Genomic DNA, 18,234 nt, shown 5'->3' on the forward strand with positions numbered 1-18,234 from the left:
AACGTTTCCAATCTATCATAGGTATCGACAATTCTCTTTATTACCTTATGGCTCTGTACAATTAACGTCTTGTAAATATGTTGCAAAAGTCGCAACATCCTTCGTTTGTTTTTTTCTCTCTGTGTCTGTTTTGCGTGTGTTTGTTTGTTTGTTTGTTTGTGTGTACGTGTACGTGTGTGAGAGTGTCTTTTTAAATAGTTCACTAGAGTATCGTCTAGCAAAAAGGTTGTGTACATAGTATTAACATAAAAATTTGCTCAGTTTCTCTCTTTTCCTTTTTTCCCCCGTTTCTACCGATTCGATTCCCGGTTAGTCGTCTTTCTTCCCAATAACTTCCGGAGATTTCCAGAATTCCAGCAAGTGCTGAAACTTATTTTGATGATTTTTCGGAAGAGCCAGTTTATTTGTTAAGGCAGGATAATCGGGATCCTCTCCGAGGTCTAGTCAATCCTAGGCATTCGATTCTTTCAGATTTTGCAGCTTCTCCAACTGATCGGGTTGTAACTCATCTGGAATACTTGCCCTTCCCGCCATCACCATTTTCTTCGGCACGATCTCGATCTCCTCCATTTCTGTTTCCTGTTCCAGTTCAAGTTCGAGTTCCTGTTCCTGCTCCGGCTCCGGTCCCTGCTCCTGCCCCAGTTTTCGTTCCTGCACCTCGATCACCGTGCCGCGAGACGGTATCGATTGAGAGTTGTCTCCTGTGCTCGGACCGGTCGTCGAGTCTGCCTCGCTGCCAGAACTGCTGCTAACCGGAAACGGTGCCGAGTCTGCCGGCAAATCGTCCACCGTTGACTTCTCCTCCATGTCCTCCGGTGCCTCGGTAGTCTCCTCCTGATCGTCTTTTTCATCCATGATCACGGTGGTCTCTTTGCAATCGCTTTCGTTCATGTCTGTGGTAGTAGCACTAGACGGCATGTCACCACCTTCGGAGCTTTCGTTCGACTTGACCGTTTCATCGACAGCCTCCTCCATTCCAGGGAACGGGTGTTCGATCTCTTCCATCGGCGTCGCCGCCGTGATCACGATCTGAGCAACACCTAGTCCAAATTCATCTTTGGACTCGTCGCCGCCGCCGTCGTCGTTCTCGGTGGTCGTCGGTTGTTTCGTTTTCTCCTCACCTGTCTGCAAATACAAACCGGGAAACGGTTAATAGATTTCGGCTACGTGACGGGCCCCGATCGTTTCTTCTTTAAACTACCTTCACATTTACCTTGGTTCCAGATTCATCCGACACTTCTACAACTAAGCGGCAGTTTTGTGTAAATTCAGTTACGGATTAAATAGAAAGAAAAGTAATAAATGCTAATCTGTAACTACGATCGAAATCGGTATCTGCTAACCTACGATTCCAGGCCCCTCGGATCCGTCTTCCTCGAACTGCGAGCCGTAATGGCTCTTCTGGACCTTGGATAGCTTCATCATGAAACCGTCTTGCGACTGCTCGGCGCTCACATTGCTGACTTTCTCGGCAGCTTGCTGCATGTCCGCGTTCACTGAAACCATACGCGGTTCGTCATTTTCTCTGTTTCTCTTCTCAATATCGTGATGTATATGTTGTGGTGCGTACCTCTCATCATGCTCTGCGTCAGCTCGTCCTCCAGGAAAAACTCTGGAACTTCGGGAGGTGTGAATACGGGAGGCGCGGAGCTCGGCGGTGTAATGTTCTCCTAAAATGACATTCGAAAACGAATAGGAACAACAGTTCGGTTTGCTAATCGATCGAAAAGTGATTGAAAGGTAACCTGCGGGGTTAAAGGTGAACCGTCAGCGGCGCACGGCTCCATGATCAAAGAGGGGAATAATCCACGATTTCCGCGGATCTCTCCCTCCCACCATCCGTCGTCCACGTCGTGCGGATCTTTCCTCAAAATTTTCACAACGTCTCCCTCGTAGAAGCTGACCTCCTCGTCGCACGTGGCGTCGTAGTCGTAAAGGGCGATACAGTATTGTTCGGCTTCTGTGATAAGAACGCAGTTGGTTGACGCGATCGCGATTACGATCACCGAATCTCAAATTACCTCCTATATGATTTTGTACAATAGCTGCTTCCGGGGCAGGCTGTTGCAAGTTAGCGTCAGGATCTACCGCGTCGTGGTCGTCGATAGTGTAGTCCACCGAGGAGAAAGAGATCTGGTGGACGAGCCCCGGCCCTTGGGAAGTCAGGCTAGAAGTGGTTTCGGGATCGCGCTCGACATCCAGATAGTTTTGCGGAACGAAACCTTCCTCGCCGCGGTAATTGCGGGCCCGCAGCCAACCGTCTCCGTCGCCCTCGCCAACCACTTCAAGCTGTTCGCTCTCGACGATCGACAGTTCGTCCGGATTTTGCGCCTGCAACGAAGAAATTCACGGCAACGATTACCATTTCGAAGTTTCCGAAAGTTTTCGTCTGACGACAATCAATTTCGAATACTCGAGCATTCGAATGTACATGGTCTGTCCGAAAACACAGGTGCATGTTTATATTAGAGGCGACCTTGTAACAAGTGGCCTGCCCATGCAAAAAATCTCAGCGCCGCGTAAGTATTATAATGACCGAACGTGTGGAACAACGGATATGCATTACATTTTGCCAGAAACTTGGGCATTCTTGTTTGGAAACCATTGGTACGATCCTGCGTACAGTCCTGATCTTGCTCCTTGTGACTTCTGGTTGTTCCCCAGAATGAAAAAACCTCTCGAAGGACAAAGATTTGCGGACGTAGAAGCAATAAAACAGAATAAGACGAGGCAGCTGTTCGCTATGCCCAAAGATGATTTTAAGGAGTGTTTCCGTGAGCGGGAGTATCACTGGAAGAAAGTTGTGGCTTCTAACGGGCAATACTTTGAAGGGGACACCATTGATATCAACCAGGAATTCCGGGCAGACCACTAGGCACATCGAAGTTATACATATATGTACCGTATAGGAGTATAACGCGGTGCACTTGTATATCGGTTGCGAGGGAGGCGGTTCGGATGTTTCACGGACTTCTGTCTGCTCGTCTTTCTCCTCGTTGTCCCAATCGACAGCCGTGGGATCGTCCCAGCCGACGGTCAGCTGTTCTATTCGTTGTTTCTCTTGTTCGAGCAAAGCTGTTACAGAAACGAAAGGTACAACTGTTGTCGTTAGTTTACTGTTGAAATCGATCGACCCGTAAACCGTACGCTCACCGTCAACTTCCTCGCTGTCGTGCCTCTGTCTTTCCTCGGTCGGTTCCTCTTCCTGCTGGGAGACGTTCTTCACGCTACCTGGCCGCTCGACGGTCGTCAGATCGCTTCCACCGTCTCCGTCGCTGTCGTAGAACGAATCCGAGGACGGATGTTCCTGTGCGACGTCGAAAACAACATATCAATAGAATCCTATCGTTATCGTATCCGGTGTTAGTCTTATTCTACCCTAGTCTATCCAATCCTATTGAACGATTTTAACGATCAACGAAGGCAGTCCTATTATTTTGTCTCACGGGTTAGCGAAAGTAGATAATGATTGCGAGAGTACCGCCGTTCCAGAAGCGTCGGTTCTCACGGAAAGGGAGCTGGCCGAGCGTGGCATGTCCTGCACGCTCAATGTCTCGACCTCCTGCAGCCACTCGTCGACGTTCACTGAAGAAACAATGAGAACGATGGTGTCGACGGTCGACGCAATCGTGAACGACACGCAATCAATCGGTAACTAATCGACAAACTACTGACCGAGAACTGGAGAAACAATTTTACGTACCTCCGCCGTTCCTAAGGCAATCTATTCGCGCCTCTGCTTTCAGCTTCGCCGTCTAATGGACAAATAATGGACATCGCGTTAGAAAAAGGAATATATTTCTTCCACTGAAAAGCTTACCTCTGCGCGTCGTATCGCGTGCTTCAGCTCGTCCATTTTCGTGTCTATATCCGGACCTTGCGGATCGTTTGGATCAGTCTGTAAAATCGATACGAACATAAAAAGACTCTCTCTCTCTCTCTCTCGTTAAACGAGTTATTAGCGCAGATAGAGTGGATCGTCGCACGTGTGTTCACCTTTTGTCCAGACTCTTTCAGCTGCGCGAGATTCTGCAATCTCCTAGTATTCTCCCGGACGCTGCTTAATTCACGCGCTATTCTCGTCGCCCAGCGACGAGCCTCTTTTCCGAGCGTAGCTGCGGCAGAGTGATCTGCGGTTACCCTGCAAACAATTCATTGTCCACGTCGCAAATATGATAATATTGTTATTCGTCGACGAGTCGACGATATATCGATAACGAGTTGATTCAATCGTAGTACAATCGTTCACGGACCTGTCTACGGGATCGTTGTCGCAACACTCGAAGTCGTACTGTATGTGCTGCTTCAAAACAGGATAGTACAAACAGCAGCATTGTATGTTGTACTCTCTGGTGAGCTGTAACACGAGCGACAGAAATCACATCGGTGACCACCGCTTCCTAAAAATGATTTTCTAGTGTAGTTTAACGGTATGAGTTTACAACTATCAAATCTTTTGAGAGCACCTTCGCCTCGTTTACGATAATCGTTGAACAACAAGGTGACGGACCTTCTGACAGTTTTGATCGCAGTCGAAGCAAACCTTTCGTTTATCGTGGCACCGTTTATGGTACCGTGTGTCGAACGAGTTACTCACTTGTTGCGCTTGATCGCGAATTGTAGTGAAGCTGTTCTGCGTTGCCATACAAGTTAGGAGTTCGGTGCGACCCATCAGCGTTAAATATTCAGCTACCTTATCGTAAACGCCTTGTTCCAAATACTGTTCGCGGTAAACGGGAAACACGGAAGAAACGTTAGATCCGTAAAAGTGACGCTGGGTAACGTAAAGGATCGAATTCACCGACCTGCATGGTGTTCTGTAAATCGACTACAAAATATCTATTTTGATGGGCATTCGCAGCGGCGAGGCTAAGTAAATAATCGTTCCGAGCTCCCGTTGACTTTTCCTCCAAAGCGTCGCGTTTCGAGCTGACCTGTGGGGCAACGATATTCTAATGTAAACACGCTATCGTGCGAAATATTCGATTTGTCGATTACTCATTACTACGATGCGGATCTTGATGCATTTATGGCTTATGAAAATTTATAAAAATTGTAGAATATAAAGTTTGTAGGAATTTAGTAAGATTTTTATTTGTTTTGGACGTTCTTGTCTGCAAAAATTGAAAATTGCATAAACATCCGCAGTCTACTCGTTACTGATTCGTTTCGTTCTACCTTTGCGCTGTTCTTCTGCAACGACGTTATCGACTGAAAGAAGGATCCTTTCTTTTTCTTTAATCTGAAAACGATTAAACGACCACACAGCATCGTTAGCCCCGTCGATCGATCGATCGATCGATCGCGAAAGTGATATTAATCAAAGCTTCGGCTTCAGCTTCAACTTCAACGAATATACGTACTTTTCCTCGATATCTTTTGCCTTGTCCCGAACGTCGTGAGCACTGTGCTCCTCGTCAAAGTACAACTTCTTCGTTTTGTCTACGTCCTGCACGCACATTTGCAGCTCTTTTTGTACTATCATCAGTTGGTCGATTGCCTGGAATAGTTAATCAGTTAAGAAAAATTCTCTGCGCGAATTATTTAACGAAGACTCTATGCGTGAAAATGCTGTTTGAACTTCTTATATTGTGTAACAAAGCTAACTTTTTGAAAATAATTGTATTATTCAAATTTTATAGAGATTTTTGAGAATTCAACAATTGTGTCAGAAGTTGACCATCCTTGAAAACGAGAAAACTACTAATTGTTCTAATTAATTACGATCGTTACTGTACGAGACGAACATTGTGGAAAAGAAGAATATCGATTTATCCGCGATACCTTCTTCGAAATTTGGAGTTTGTGCATCTTCAAGGATTTAGCGTCGTCGGCGATTTGCTGCTGGAAAACCTCGACAGCTGCTAGCCGGGCTCTGGCCAGCTTCTCGTTCTCCTCGAGCACGGTCCGCCAAACGTTCCACATGTTCCTGAAGTGATTCAAACATCGTCAAACTCTATACGAGCGATAGAGGATCGCGGCTGAATGGGCGACCTACCATTTTTCGTCCCCGCCATCGATCTTTAGGTCCGGGATATTTGGTATTTTCTTGTTGAGATAGGCAGAAGATATTTTGAGGAGCGCCTGCAACAAACCGTTCGCTGAGCGTTCATCGAACGAATTGGATTTTGTGAATCACGGCTCCAGTGACTTACCTCCGAATATGATTTCTCGATTGCCGATTTTTTGATCGTGAAGTTGCTGAAAAAATACAATCAAAATTTGTATCGTTATTGTATACACACCCGTTCACATAAATCACCGGACGCTTACTTGTCTTCAACAAGATGGTAATTAAAGAATACAAGCTTCCAGTTTGATTTGATTGTTTTATTTTGATTGGATGTAGCTATTATACGATAATATTTGAATGCAAAATTGAATATACATATCTATATACTATGAGAATAAATGTTGGGAAAAAGAGGTTGAGAAATTTAGAAAATATGGGATATTTTGGTCAGACTTAATTTACATGCTCTCTACATTAGAACAAATTAGTAAATACCAGTTTTATTTCATAATATAGGTCCTTTAATAACAAAAAATCGTCTGCATCCAAATTTGAATAAGCGTCCCGTGATTTATGAACGGGAGAGAACATAGAAATAAATTCGGATAAAAGAAACAAAAGGTTCATCTACTTTGGTGTTTTGATATGCATGCGTAAACGCTCGTGGTCGAGTTATCAATTTCGATAAACCGGCGAGTTAACACTAAACCTACCAAGCGTTCAAAGTGTCTGGTAAATGTTGCCTTATAAAAATAGCAATACTAATTGTAAGTTCACTGAAATGGTCTGCAATTTCCAATATAATACATGCTTGGACAAAGAAATTTATTCCACTGTTTTGCACAAATGAATTTTTGTAAACTATAAAACCGATCATTCGACCGTGGGCGGTAGACTCGTCTCCAGGATTGTACGAGTGCGGTAATCGTCTTCTCATTTCTCGATAAGACAAACACGAGTTTTTCAGTTGTCAAAAAGGCTAGATAAAAGATCGATCTAGGACGTCAGCTCCCTCAAAAGTCTTCTTTTTCGTTTACGAGGCATAATTTGCATTATTCGGCAGCATGTAGCTATGAAAATAGCAATTACACTGCCGAATAATGCAAATTACGCCTCGTAAACGAAAAAATAGGACTTTTCCGGGAGATAGCGCCCTAGTTCGATCTTTTATCCAGCGTTTAACTACTGAAAAGCCCCGTGTTTGTATTATCAAGAAACGAGAAGGTGAATCGCGCCTCCTTGCAATCCTGGAAAAAGGAGTCTACCCCATTAATGAACCAAACATTGATATCGGAACGACTCGCGTATCGTAAAACCATTCCCATGTCGCGTATCGTTCGAAGTGACGGGGTATAGATTCTACGCGGAAGAAATTCCAATCACACAGACGGATAAGATCGTCGCGTCGCGTCGTGTCGAACAAGGATAATGAAGAAGAGCACGCGATCTCGAAATCAATCAAAAATGTCTGTACGATATCGACAATGAAATGCGCGTGCAATAACGTTGGATTCGTGATTCCCGATTGACGGTTCACGTTAAGAATCAATGCGATCGGAGTGAACTTGTATCCCGTTTGAAAGTAAAAGTATGGCCGGCGCGCGGCGTCGAAGAGAAACGGAAACCGCTGACGCAATATGACTGGAGGCCTAGAGCGTTTAAAGGGCTTTTAGCTAATCCCCTTTTACATAAGTGCGGAACTCACCGAATATCCTCCAGAAGGTCGCACTCGTGCTGATTTTTCGCCTGCAACTTGGCCGCCTGCTCCGTGTGTACATTCTTCAGAAATTTTGCGTAATTTCCCTACGAGAACAGAGAATGGTTTCATCGCACCGCGGAATCGGCAAATTTTCTTTTCTATCGGTCGACGCGACGCGCGCGACGTATAAAAAATATGTGAACAAAAGGTTGTCTCTCTTTCCGCTTCGATTATTGGTCGTCTGCACGGGTTGCATCCAATAATTACCGGTCAGGGGAGCTAACAAGGGTGACGCTTTAATCAACGGCGACGTTGTTCGAAGTCAAGTTCAATTTTGTAGTACATGCAGCTGCATCGACGATCCCTTTACGCATCGGGGATCGTATTGACCCCGTGAACTCTGACCAACGCTCGATGTTTGAACGTCCGAGCCGTGGTTTACGGCGAGCCAATGGATTTCTTACGTTTACTTGTGGCTTTTTGATTGATCGCAACATTGAAGGGGGTATCGGATTTTAGAGCGAGAATAGATTATTTCACCTTTTCAGCAGAGAGAATCTAATTTTAAATGTTCCACGTCAAAGCTATACATATATTTTTCATTGCACGATCAACAATAAGTTTAGAATTTATTTACGAGTCGCGCGTGGAGCTACGACCTAGCTAGGAGCCGACGGAAATCTCGGACAAGAAAATAGAGTGACATCGCGCGATACAGGGACAATTGAATTAACTTCTTTCCCCAAAAAGGAAGAGAAACAAAGCTTTCGTTCGAACAAACGCAGATGAATAAGAGCAACATTTTGATCGAATAAGATTCATCGTTTAGAAGATATCAATACTTTTATATGTATACTGTACAGGAGTCTCGGTTGCCAATTGAAACAGTTGGAAACATTTATCGAATCCGCTTCGTCGTCGACACGAAAGCGGAGAAAGGAGGAAGAACTGTTCAAGTAGTATAGGAGATTTTGGGCCAGACGGTCCTGAACGCAACGGACGCCGCGCGGCGCGGCGGGAAGCGACGCGCGCGTATCGCTGCTAATCAATTCGCACAAAGGGGTAACCTCGTTCGATCGCGTTGAAATTCTGACAGGTCTCCTATCGATTTTCCTTGAACGTGTGGCGTTGCATTTTTGAATGCTACCACGGTCTAAAGACTAGTACGTAATCGCCGCGTGCGCGCCCGCTGGTTCCAGCATTGTTACGCGGATCGTTAAACGGGGGAAAGCTAAGCATGGTCGTCGGCGCCGAGTGCGATGCAAATCTCGAGGCTTCTTTTCCCTTGCCCACTGTTCTTCCGTGCTTCCCTGCTTGTCCTGCGTTCGAACATCATTTTCCACTTGTCGGAAATGCGTGTCTCCGACGCGACGCGTCGGAAGCAGCAGCTTCGACCGACGTGACCCGAGAACGAAGAACAGCGATTCGTTTAACCCTTGTGTAGTCAACCAAAATGTATAGATCATTTAAAACCTTTCTGTATTTAACATGTTTGCACGAATCCTCATTATAAGACTACGAAGAATGGACATTCAGAGAATATTTTTAGAGGAACATTAACAAATTGCTGAAAGGAGTACAGTAAATGGGCATCCGGTTGACTACAGAGGGTTAAACCGAGCCGAGAGCAGCACGGTTGCGTTTAATATTTCACAAGAGCACCCTGCCCGTTTGCAAAGTTGATCTTCAGTGGTTCATTTGCGTAAGCCACGACCAATGCGTGGAAGAAGCAAACGTTTCTCAATGTAACAAATAGCTCGGCGGGCTTCGCCTGTTCTCCAAGATTAATTTCTCATTAATTTGCGAGGGCAAGGGACAGAGAGAGAGAGAGAGATGGAGGGTTGGGGCATTTTAGCAGCCCAGCTCGACAATGTGACGTGATATAGCGGAGAATTTCAGGTTGCGGATAAAAGACCGCGCTGAAGGAAATTTATAGCCGGGACACCCGCGACAAAGACGTTTATTACTTTGAAAAAAGCCCTTTATCGATCGCAGAAGCCAACGCCGAGGCTCTCCGGCTATTGGGAAAGGGATGCAGCCGACCGTTGTTCGAGGATTCCTTCGGAAATGGCACGTCTGCCCGTCTACCGGAAAAGAAGTTTCATTTTTATGTTTGAGCGACGCTCGTTCCGAAACTGTTCCCGGTGGAACAGGCCTCGGGAGAGGTAGGCTAGGTTCGACAAACGCGAAATCGGCCGTAGGCGACGAAGAAGTGTTCCGAATGCAAAGAATAAACAAGAATGCCGAGTCGGAGCGGAACCGAAGCATGTTCTTGAAACTCGCATCGACGCGACGCGACGCGGAGAACACTCTCGCGTTCCCTTTTTCCCCGCGGATCTCTCTTTCTCTCTTTTGGCTCTCGGGGAGGGTCTCTCTCTCTCTCACTCTATCTTCCTCTCATCCCTCCTTCCATCTTTGTCTCTCTTCCTCTCTGGATTCTTATCGGGTGACTAGCATTCGACAAGTGGAAGTGGGTCAGGAATCCCCGGATCTTTAACTACGAAACTTTATTGTCGTGGGACAGGGGGCGAAGGGACGGTCGCGCAACCCGACAAATAGGTCAGTAAATTTTATTGCCCTCGCATGCACAGGAACGGCCTCCGTGAATCCTCCCAAGGACTACTCCTTTGATCAAGTTCGTTCGCGCGTGCCACCAACAACTGGTGTCGGCCACACACAAACGATCTTCCCGGTCTTAATGAAACCGACGCGCAAGATACTGCCCGAGTGTAAATGTTCGACACAACTCGTTTTTCCGCCAGCTGTCATTTATATTCGAGAGATGCAAGTGGTTCTCCTCTTCGATCGGGAATAATTATGATTATAAAAATTGTCTGCATCGATTGCAAGAAATAGAAACGAAACTGGATGTTATTTCTTCCCTTAATGATTTTGATAGAGGAGAAATCATATGACACCTTCAATTTTCAAAAGTTTCCAACAATTCCATCTACTCAATTTTGCTTTAAATGCATAAACATCCGCAGAAAGAATCTCCGTTCGTGCTTCCTCCGTGTCAGAAATATTTTTGCGATCAATCGTCTCCGACTTCGCAGATTATTTTCATCCCCTGCACACAAATGTTTTCTCAGAGTGTTAAATCGCAGCACGCGGATGCGAGAGTCGGTGGAAGTTGCTTGGTCAGTGGCCCTTTCGAACAGCCGGAAAATGGCAGATTTGCACATCGGTAAATAAAAACTGTATTATTGCGCAGAGCACGGAGATCCTTAAAAATCGAGGCTGTCGCGCTCGAAGCTTCCACGAAATATGGGAGCTAACCTCCAGCGATCGGCGTTGATCGAACACCACGATACTCTATACGGATGCTGCGAGATCTTTCAATGATGAATCTGTAGTCTCGAGACGACCGAGCGAATTTAAACGATCGATCGATGCGCGTTCCAACGATACAAACTCCCGACAACTCGAGAGCACGGGAGGTCTCGATCACGAGGGAACATGGCTACCGAAAAACTGTCCTACATTCAAAATTCAGGATCGATTTGGATGGACGCGTTGTTCCACATACCAGGAATGGTCAGAAATTCGGCAGATACCGGGTCTCCGAAGACAACGCGTTCACGATACTAATCGAATGTGCGGTTGCGACGTATGCGGAAGAGATCTCTGAACGATGTGTACTCTGTGGGCTATCAATTCGAATGTTTTTAGTCCGTTTCGCGAATTTTCAGGTCATCTTTCGGCGTGTAGGCTCGGGAGCGAGCGGACGAGGACCCGAACACGGCGCGCATCGATTTTCCCATCGTGGCTAACGTTCGAGCTGGCTCTACGTCAATTTTCCTCTAAGACGTGCCTGCGGGGTGAGATCGATACTCGGCCGTCTCGATCGTTCCTAAAAAACAGGACTAGGTGTCTGTCGGGTCTCCGTGTTCTCGTTGTCTCTGTCACTATCTCGTTGTCGCGTGACAACTTCCGAGAACCATGCTCTCTCTTTCGATACCGAAACAACGTGAATCGATTCGTGACGGAGTGTCGCGTCGAGCAAATTTCATTCGGCTAATTCTTGACGTCTCGCGAGGCTCCCGAAAGAGTCGGCGGAAGCGCGAGCGCGGACACGCGAGCGAAATTTGCTCGGAGGAACAGCGTAACGAGCGTACCGCGGAAAGAAATGAGAGAACGAGGTAGGGGGCGGTTTTGGCAACAGAAACAGGAATTTGGTAACGATCGGACGTGTAAATTCGAGGAGAATGGACTGGCATTGACGATGTGTTAAGCGACTGTTAGACTGTTGGATTGTATCGGCTTGTTAGGCTGTGTTAGGATGTTTCTCTTACTTTTCTTGGTGGTGGTTGCATGCTGAACGAGCGTCGAGCGGCCTGCTCCGCAGCCTCACCGCTGGCAGCCCGTTTTACACCGTCCGGGCCGGGGAGGGGTGCTCTGTTGTTTTCGTACGCCTCACCCGACACACAACAATGAACGCGCAACCACCCTCTTCACAGCTCGCGTGTCCGTACGCTACTGCTCTCCTGCCCTCGACCAAACTAGCCTGTTTATTGATCGCACGCGCGCCTGCGTCCTCTCGATGATACGCCTTCGGGATCTCTCGTTACTCGTTACTCGTTACTCTCCTACGTATATCCCGCTCCCTCTTTCTCTCTCTCTCTCAACCCTCTTCGACGTATCCACGATTCGTTCGGCTTGTCTCGGCTCTCTCGCGCCACCCGCACACTCTGTCCTGACCTCCGCTCCTTTGGCATTTACCGACCGACATGAACCCGTTCGCGAGATATTCTCGTTTATTGAAACGCTTCGATCGAACGTCTGCAAACCAAATTCGGAAAATTTCGAAATTAAAGAATTCCATCGAGCCTGCTTTCTAAAAATATTGTTCACCGCTTACATTAGAATTTATGGGAAAACTCTATATCACTTACATTGTATAGGTACCGATGAAGTAGGCGTGCTTGTATAGTCAAGAGGTGATACGACCGAATAGCAATATCCTTGGGAAGACTGATTTCTTTGAGCCACGTAGCTCTCCGAGATCCCTTAATTCTTGAACGACGAAGTCTCTTCAGTCGCGCGAACAGATTAGAAATTTATAACTTATCGTTGTGTGTACAGTATGGATATTCCCCAATACAATTGGCAAGTATAGCCGTAAACTTTCGAATTGATACCTTTATCAGTTTTCTTTGAAAATAAATTGGAAAATGGATAATCATTCTACGATCGTGTTCGCGTTACGACGAAATGAGTGAACAACCAGGAAACGTAGACTCGGAAACGGTATTCAACTTTATTAATTGTATAAAACGGGAGAGTGCTTGTCGCAGATACATACCTAACAACGAATCCGTTGTTGCTTCGCGTTTTGACACATTTGTAATTATGTAGTTGTAAGAAACGTTGAATGTCTCGCATAGAAAATTGAAAAAGGTCGCGCAACGTTTGTCGTCAAATGAATTTAAACGCTACGTACATGCATACAAGGACTATCGCAAGATACTATAGTATAGACGACCTTCCCGACGAGAAGCGAGAAGCGATCGTTTCACTCCGACCGGACGGAACAGTCAAACGGTCAAAAATCGAGGAAACCCGACTCGCCTCTCTTTCCGTAGCTCCTACCTCCCCCTCTCTTTCCGAAGCCTTTCTTCGAGAAAGACTGTTCTGCGCGTTAAGCGGAGGTTCGTTCGACTAACGTGCGTTAGTAGGTTTGCTTTAGAAAAATATGGAAACCACCGTGAAGCGTCCTCTTTGGAAAATCAACTTTGGATTTGAAGCTTGAAATTGACGCGAGAAGAAAGCGGTCCACAAACGGTCACGCAGAGTTCCGTAGTTTCAGTTTGATCGATTCGAAAACGAATTTCATAGTAACTCATCGGCCGGCATCGGACCGAGGTCCTGATCGGCCGGTAATCCCACGGCTCCTTCGACGTCCGCTTCTGGACCGGCTGGCATCACCACTTCCGGTTGGGTGACTGGTTCCGTAGCTTGCAACAGGCCCATTCCTATGGGGTTCGCGCCGGCGTCTAACACCGGATCGGCAGTAGCTTCCGCGAGGTTCGTCACGGATTTCGATTTCAGGCACTGAAAGTCGACGTGTCGGCTTTTCGCCTCCTCCTTCTCCCAGGACATGTGAATGAAAGGCCTCTGCACGTAATTGTAGATCACCTCGGACCGTCCTCCCGCCCTTGTCTTCACTTTCTCTTTGTAGGTAGGATAGCCTTCGATGCCTAAGCGGATCTTTTTCAGGCATCGTTCCTTCATCACCTGCTTGGCCACGTCCCTATTCTCGATGTACTTGAAAAACCGATACATCGCGGTGCTGTTGACGGCTATTGGAAAGTAAAAAGACTGCTTTGGTCGATTCTGCTATCGGAGAACTGTTTTGTTTTGATCGTGCAAACGATAAATCATGTTGCTCGGCCAAATTAAGATCTCGAACGCGGTTTCATATTTCGGGGCTATGCAAAAGAACGTATTTTCTGGATTGCATTGCTTTGCACTGCACACTGCATTGCATTACATTGCCTCCTGTCTCGTCTTATCTCATCTTATCTTTTCGATCATTATGGTAGACCGGAGATTGCGTCTCGGCCCGATTTAATATGGTCGGAAGTGTTGCAAACAACACGTTCGATGTGGTTATCGATTTTCTATTTTGTACGTATATTCAACGTACCGTGGCAGGGTTCTATATACAATGTGCAATGTGCAATGTGTATAATGTATATATATATATTTCCAACCTTGGTGTCGTGAAAAAAAAGAGAAAGTAATATAAATAAAGCTAGGTATCGTTCGCGCACTTACTTTGCGAGTACTCCTCTCCCATTTGCGGGGGATACTCTTCGTCCCAGTCGACGATATCGTCTTCCAGTAAAACGACGATGTGACATTCACGGTCACCTCTACGCGCACTGTTTACCATCAGCGGCAACATCAAATCCTCGAGGAACACTTCGAACTGGCAGCGCGCGCCTTCGTTAGACAACTCATGTAATAACCCTCCTACAATCAATTGTCTAGTTTCTAGAGTTCCTCCGGTTTAACGCGCACCGCTCCAACGATTACGCGCTGGCCGTAATCGAATACTAATATACGTAATACACTGTCCAACCGATCCAAACCGATCAGCTTATTCTGATTTCCAATATCCGTTTTATTAGATATCTGATTTCTAGATAGAATATCGAAACAAGTTCGTTGCATGAAATCAACTCCAAATAATAATTCAAATAAAATTCAATTTCGCGTTGGACAGTGATTGGACTGCGGATCTTTATGCAAAATAAAAATTGTCTGCATCGATCGCAAGAAATAGAAATTGAATTGAATGTTGTTTCTTCAACTTAAAAAATTTTTGAACAATCTTGTATTTCATCTACTCAATTTTGCTATCAATGCATAAAGATTTACAGTCTAGTGATATATGTATGCACGTGTCCAGTAGAAACCCGCTTGTCTACATATCTCAAGTATTCCGCTTCAGGTACATGTATCCATTAAACGTATAATACATTGCTTAATCGGAACTTTGCACTTACTCAAATTCTGACATTTCACTGTGTTAGCATCAAAAGGAACAAGAAGATAGTCGCACGCCTCCCGCAACTCTTGTACCGCGACAGTCGGTGGGCAACGTATCACTCCACCTCTATAGTAATCGAGAATAGCTCTGAAAACCATGGCAGACACGCCTTCCGCAACTTCGTATTCGCCGCGTTCATTCGGTTGAGCATATTCAACGCCGGAAGAGAACATTCTTCCCAACATTGTATTTGGATGTGCGGTGAACAGGGCGCGGTCAACGATAAATCTGTATGTTAATGTATAATCTCGAGTTAATGCATAGAATTCTAATCGTATTACCTGGAACACAGTTGAACTAACAACAACATACACTTACACGGTATTATCCACGATAAGAGTAATGCGATCGTCGCTGGCCGGTGGATTATTTACACCAATGACAGGCACCGACGACGGTAGATTCTGCTGACTTTTTCCAACAGCAACCCTGGTAGAGAGTCTGAAGCAAAGTAGAATTTAAGCGACTGTTCAAATATATTCGGCACTAGCGTCCATACGAGACAGAAAAAAGTTGCAGCTAATAAAACACGTGGAAGCGATGCACAAGTGTCGAATGAATTTTCTAAACGATACCTACCTCTCGGATAACGATGCCCGAACTTTCTCCCGGTTATACAATGTATAGGAAACAATTTGTACTAAAGGTCGCTGAGATACGTAGCGTTCGTGTACCTTGTCGAAATGGTAATACAAAAACCTATGTTTATCTGCTGTTATTACCTGTTCTGTTGATTAATATTTGTATTTTGCCTGCCAGAATTGAAGGAATGACAGTGCCTTTCATTGCTTCCGTCTCTTTGAACCAGACAAGATTTTGGTTTGGAAGAGCCACCACAACTACATGCAAAACAACGACATTACCTTTCTAATGACTGCATTCGACAAGCATCGTGTATTATCTACAATTCTAATATGATGACTAGTATCGGTTAAGAATCGTGTATGTACATGAAATTTTGTTACGATAATGCTCTCTTTCTTTCTATCGGCTATCCGCACCGATTAGATCAAATACGCTTCTTATATCTTACCGCGATCTCTTACTAAACAAGCCTGACACACAGACATCTAAAGTTAAAGTAATTCCATGGAAAGCGTACACAATAATACGATCGCATGGTATTAGAGAAAGTTGAAGATCTTGTAAAGAGTAATGGAAAATGTTGAAAGAACGTCGAGCAAATTGTTCCTCGACGTATCGATCTCAAGCTAATCTAATGTTTATTTAAGGTATATGTGAGAAAAAAATGTTTGTTCTTAATTAAGGAATTAACATGCACGTAACATAGTGTACGACAACAGCCTCAAATACATGCTACGATGTAAACATATAAATTACCGAAGTAGAATTTTATAAAAAGACTTATAAATTACAGATAAAAACAGTTATGTTATCGTTTGTCTAAGATGATTTGTATCTTGCAGAGATAAAAAATGAAACTACTAAATGTTTATTATTATTATTATATATCCATAATCGAGGTTCGTAGTTTTTCCTTGCTCCATTCTATATCGAGAAATAGAATTGCTTCGTTCTACTTTCTATAGACAAAACATTGTACCTCATTCTGTTCCTATAAATACGATGTCGTCCTCTGTCGTCTATTTCTTTGTCTGTTTCTGCGTCGCTACTGCTATCCTGTACACAATTCAAATGGTCTGCGTGGTTCGACATCTTGGACCAGCTGTGAAGATTCATTACAAATTGAAAAATCAATCGAACACAGTATAACTATAAACATAAACTATTTTTCCATGAGATTATGTATGCACATTTATGCTCAATTTATGAAGAATTCTATCAGGTTCCAAACAAAATGAAAAGCTTGTCAAACGTTAGCAAAAATGTTTCATTACAGTTATGTATGATTTCTTTCAGTGCTCGAATATTGCTAGGTTGATTGGATTTAGAAATATTCGACTGACACTAGGATTATGCAATAAAAATCAAATCGATCATGTAAAAGTTTCAAAGCACTTTAAAAACTATTGTTGCATTTCCTGACAAACATTTCTCGAAATAAAAACGTGAAACGCGTAAATGATTAATGATGTGACAGAAGTTCGCAGGAAGGAAATACTTTTCAAGTATTTTCATGCAAAATTCTATCGCCTATGCTGTTGTGCAACACTTGAAATATACTTATCATGGTAAACAGTTTCGATGGAATATTGCAAAACGTTCTCTCTGTTATGTTATACACTTTTGTGTTCAGTGTTCTCCGTGAAATGCTTATGCGTCATTCACACACGCGTTTCGAGTACTCACATGTTCGATATTGACAGGTAAAGGCCGAGTTTCTTTAAAAGCCAGCTGGCCGACGAACAAATGTCGAAACCGCAAGATTGAAAATTAACCTGCACTCTCCGTTTGACGGATAGTTGCATTCCAAACCGATGAAACAGATAACGCGAAACACCGCACGGCCATAGATGGCAATTCGTTTTGACAGGCACTGACCGAACTGCAGATCGCATTATACGTAGCTCGCCGACATTTACGGTATCGTTACTGAACAATAATCAATATAAATCAGCTAATCGTCGATTAAAAATTATACTGTTGCAGCGTATGAAACAATTAAGAATTTATAATTTCATCCCTTTCAGTTGTCACCCGAGGATTGCTAATTGCTGCACATTTAATCCGAGGAACATTTTGAAGCGACGCAAACTCGCGCCAAGATATTCGCTGCTCGTTGAATAATTTCACCCAAGTTTCGGATCTAGTTCACCTATATTTAATGACTCGGGAAACTGTGATGTAAAAATGTAAATAAACACTTGTAAACATAACATAAGATTTCTTTTATATGACTCATTGACCAACTCATTCGCATACGTATTTATTTAGTATAGTTTTTGTTGCCGATACTACAATTACACATCACAATGCACAGTTGTAACTATGCGATGTAGAATAATTATACGCTTCTGCTGCTGCTGGTATTGAATTGCATTT

At 44.5% G+C, this 18,234-nt stretch overlaps 2 protein-coding genes across 9 annotated transcripts; both read right to left on the bottom strand.

Annotated features, from left to right (window-relative positions):
• Positions 1 to 4: 4 nt before the first annotated feature.
• Positions 5 to 13,524, bottom strand: LOC143212205 (protein nervous wreck). 4 transcript variants are annotated; one of them, XM_076430733.1, is made up of 25 exons: positions 13,018 to 13,524; positions 12,608 to 12,745; positions 12,008 to 12,494; positions 7,719 to 7,816; positions 6,156 to 6,201; positions 5,999 to 6,084; positions 5,785 to 5,929; positions 5,364 to 5,500; positions 5,179 to 5,242; positions 4,806 to 4,934; positions 4,598 to 4,720; positions 4,254 to 4,357; positions 3,997 to 4,141; positions 3,821 to 3,898; positions 3,704 to 3,755; positions 3,482 to 3,585; positions 3,154 to 3,307; positions 2,903 to 3,075; positions 2,022 to 2,331; positions 1,746 to 1,960; positions 1,571 to 1,670; positions 1,344 to 1,496; positions 1,214 to 1,245; positions 523 to 1,125; positions 5 to 450 (listed from the first exon to the last, which is right to left on the bottom strand). In XM_076430733.1, the coding sequence occupies exons 3-25, from the start codon at positions 12,026 to 12,028 to the stop codon at positions 445 to 447; spliced, it is 3,078 nt and encodes a 1,025-aa protein (XP_076286848.1). In that variant the 5' UTR covers positions 12,029 to 12,494; positions 12,608 to 12,745; positions 13,018 to 13,524; the 3' UTR covers positions 5 to 444. The 4 variants fall into 4 exon arrangements, with proteins under 4 accessions (XP_076286848.1, XP_076286846.1, XP_076286847.1 ...); XM_076430731.1 differs by having other exon boundaries at positions 5 to 1,125; XM_076430734.1 differs by lacking the exons at positions 5 to 450; positions 1,214 to 1,245 and having other exon boundaries at positions 982 to 1,125.
• Positions 12,949 to 17,845, bottom strand: LOC143212240 (BTB/POZ domain-containing protein 10-like). 5 transcript variants are annotated; one of them, XM_076430837.1, is made up of 7 exons: positions 17,542 to 17,845; positions 16,835 to 16,957; positions 15,993 to 16,109; positions 15,589 to 15,711; positions 15,227 to 15,498; positions 14,493 to 14,690; positions 12,949 to 14,014 (listed from the first exon to the last, which is right to left on the bottom strand). In XM_076430837.1, exons 1-7 carry the CDS (start codon positions 17,748 to 17,750, stop codon positions 13,545 to 13,547), a joined length of 1,512 nt encoding a protein of 503 aa, XP_076286952.1. In that variant the 5' UTR covers positions 17,751 to 17,845; the 3' UTR covers positions 12,949 to 13,544. The 5 variants fall into 5 exon arrangements, with proteins under 5 accessions (XP_076286952.1, XP_076286955.1, XP_076286954.1 ...); XM_076430840.1 differs by having other exon boundaries at positions 16,835 to 16,958; positions 17,419 to 17,560; XM_076430839.1 differs by lacking the exon at positions 17,542 to 17,845 and adding an exon at positions 17,354 to 17,415.
• Positions 17,846 to 18,234: the final 389 nt, after the last annotated feature.

Source organism: Lasioglossum baleicum, chromosome 9 (genome assembly GCF_051020765.1).
Source record: "Lasioglossum baleicum chromosome 9, iyLasBale1, whole genome shotgun sequence".
NCBI lineage: Eukaryota > Metazoa > Arthropoda > Insecta > Hymenoptera > Halictidae > Lasioglossum > Lasioglossum baleicum.

Bases quoted from the DNA above. Each gene is read 5' to 3' on its own strand.
- LOC143212240 (XM_076430837.1), bottom strand. From the start codon at position 17,750: ATGCGATCTGCAGTTCGGTCAGTGCCTGTCAAAACGAATTGCCATCTA. The intron at 15,712-15,992 runs GTAATAACAGCA...ACTTTGCTTCAG, and splicing joins AATATTAATCAACAGAACAG to ACTCTCTACCAGGGTTGCTG. The intron at 15,499-15,588 runs GTAAGTGTATGT...ATTAACATACAG, and splicing joins CTTATCGTGGATAATACCGT to ATTTATCGTTGACCGCGCCC.
- LOC143212205 (XM_076430731.1), bottom strand. From the start codon at position 12,028: ATGCAACCACCACCAAGAAAA. The intron at 7,817-12,007 runs GTAAGAGAAACA...CTGTTCTCGTAG, and splicing joins TGCAACCACCACCAAGAAAA to GGAAATTACGCAAAATTTCT. The intron at 1,497-1,570 runs GTACGCACCACA...GTATGGTTTCAG, and splicing joins GACGCAGAGCATGATGAGAG to TGAACGCGGACATGCAGCAA.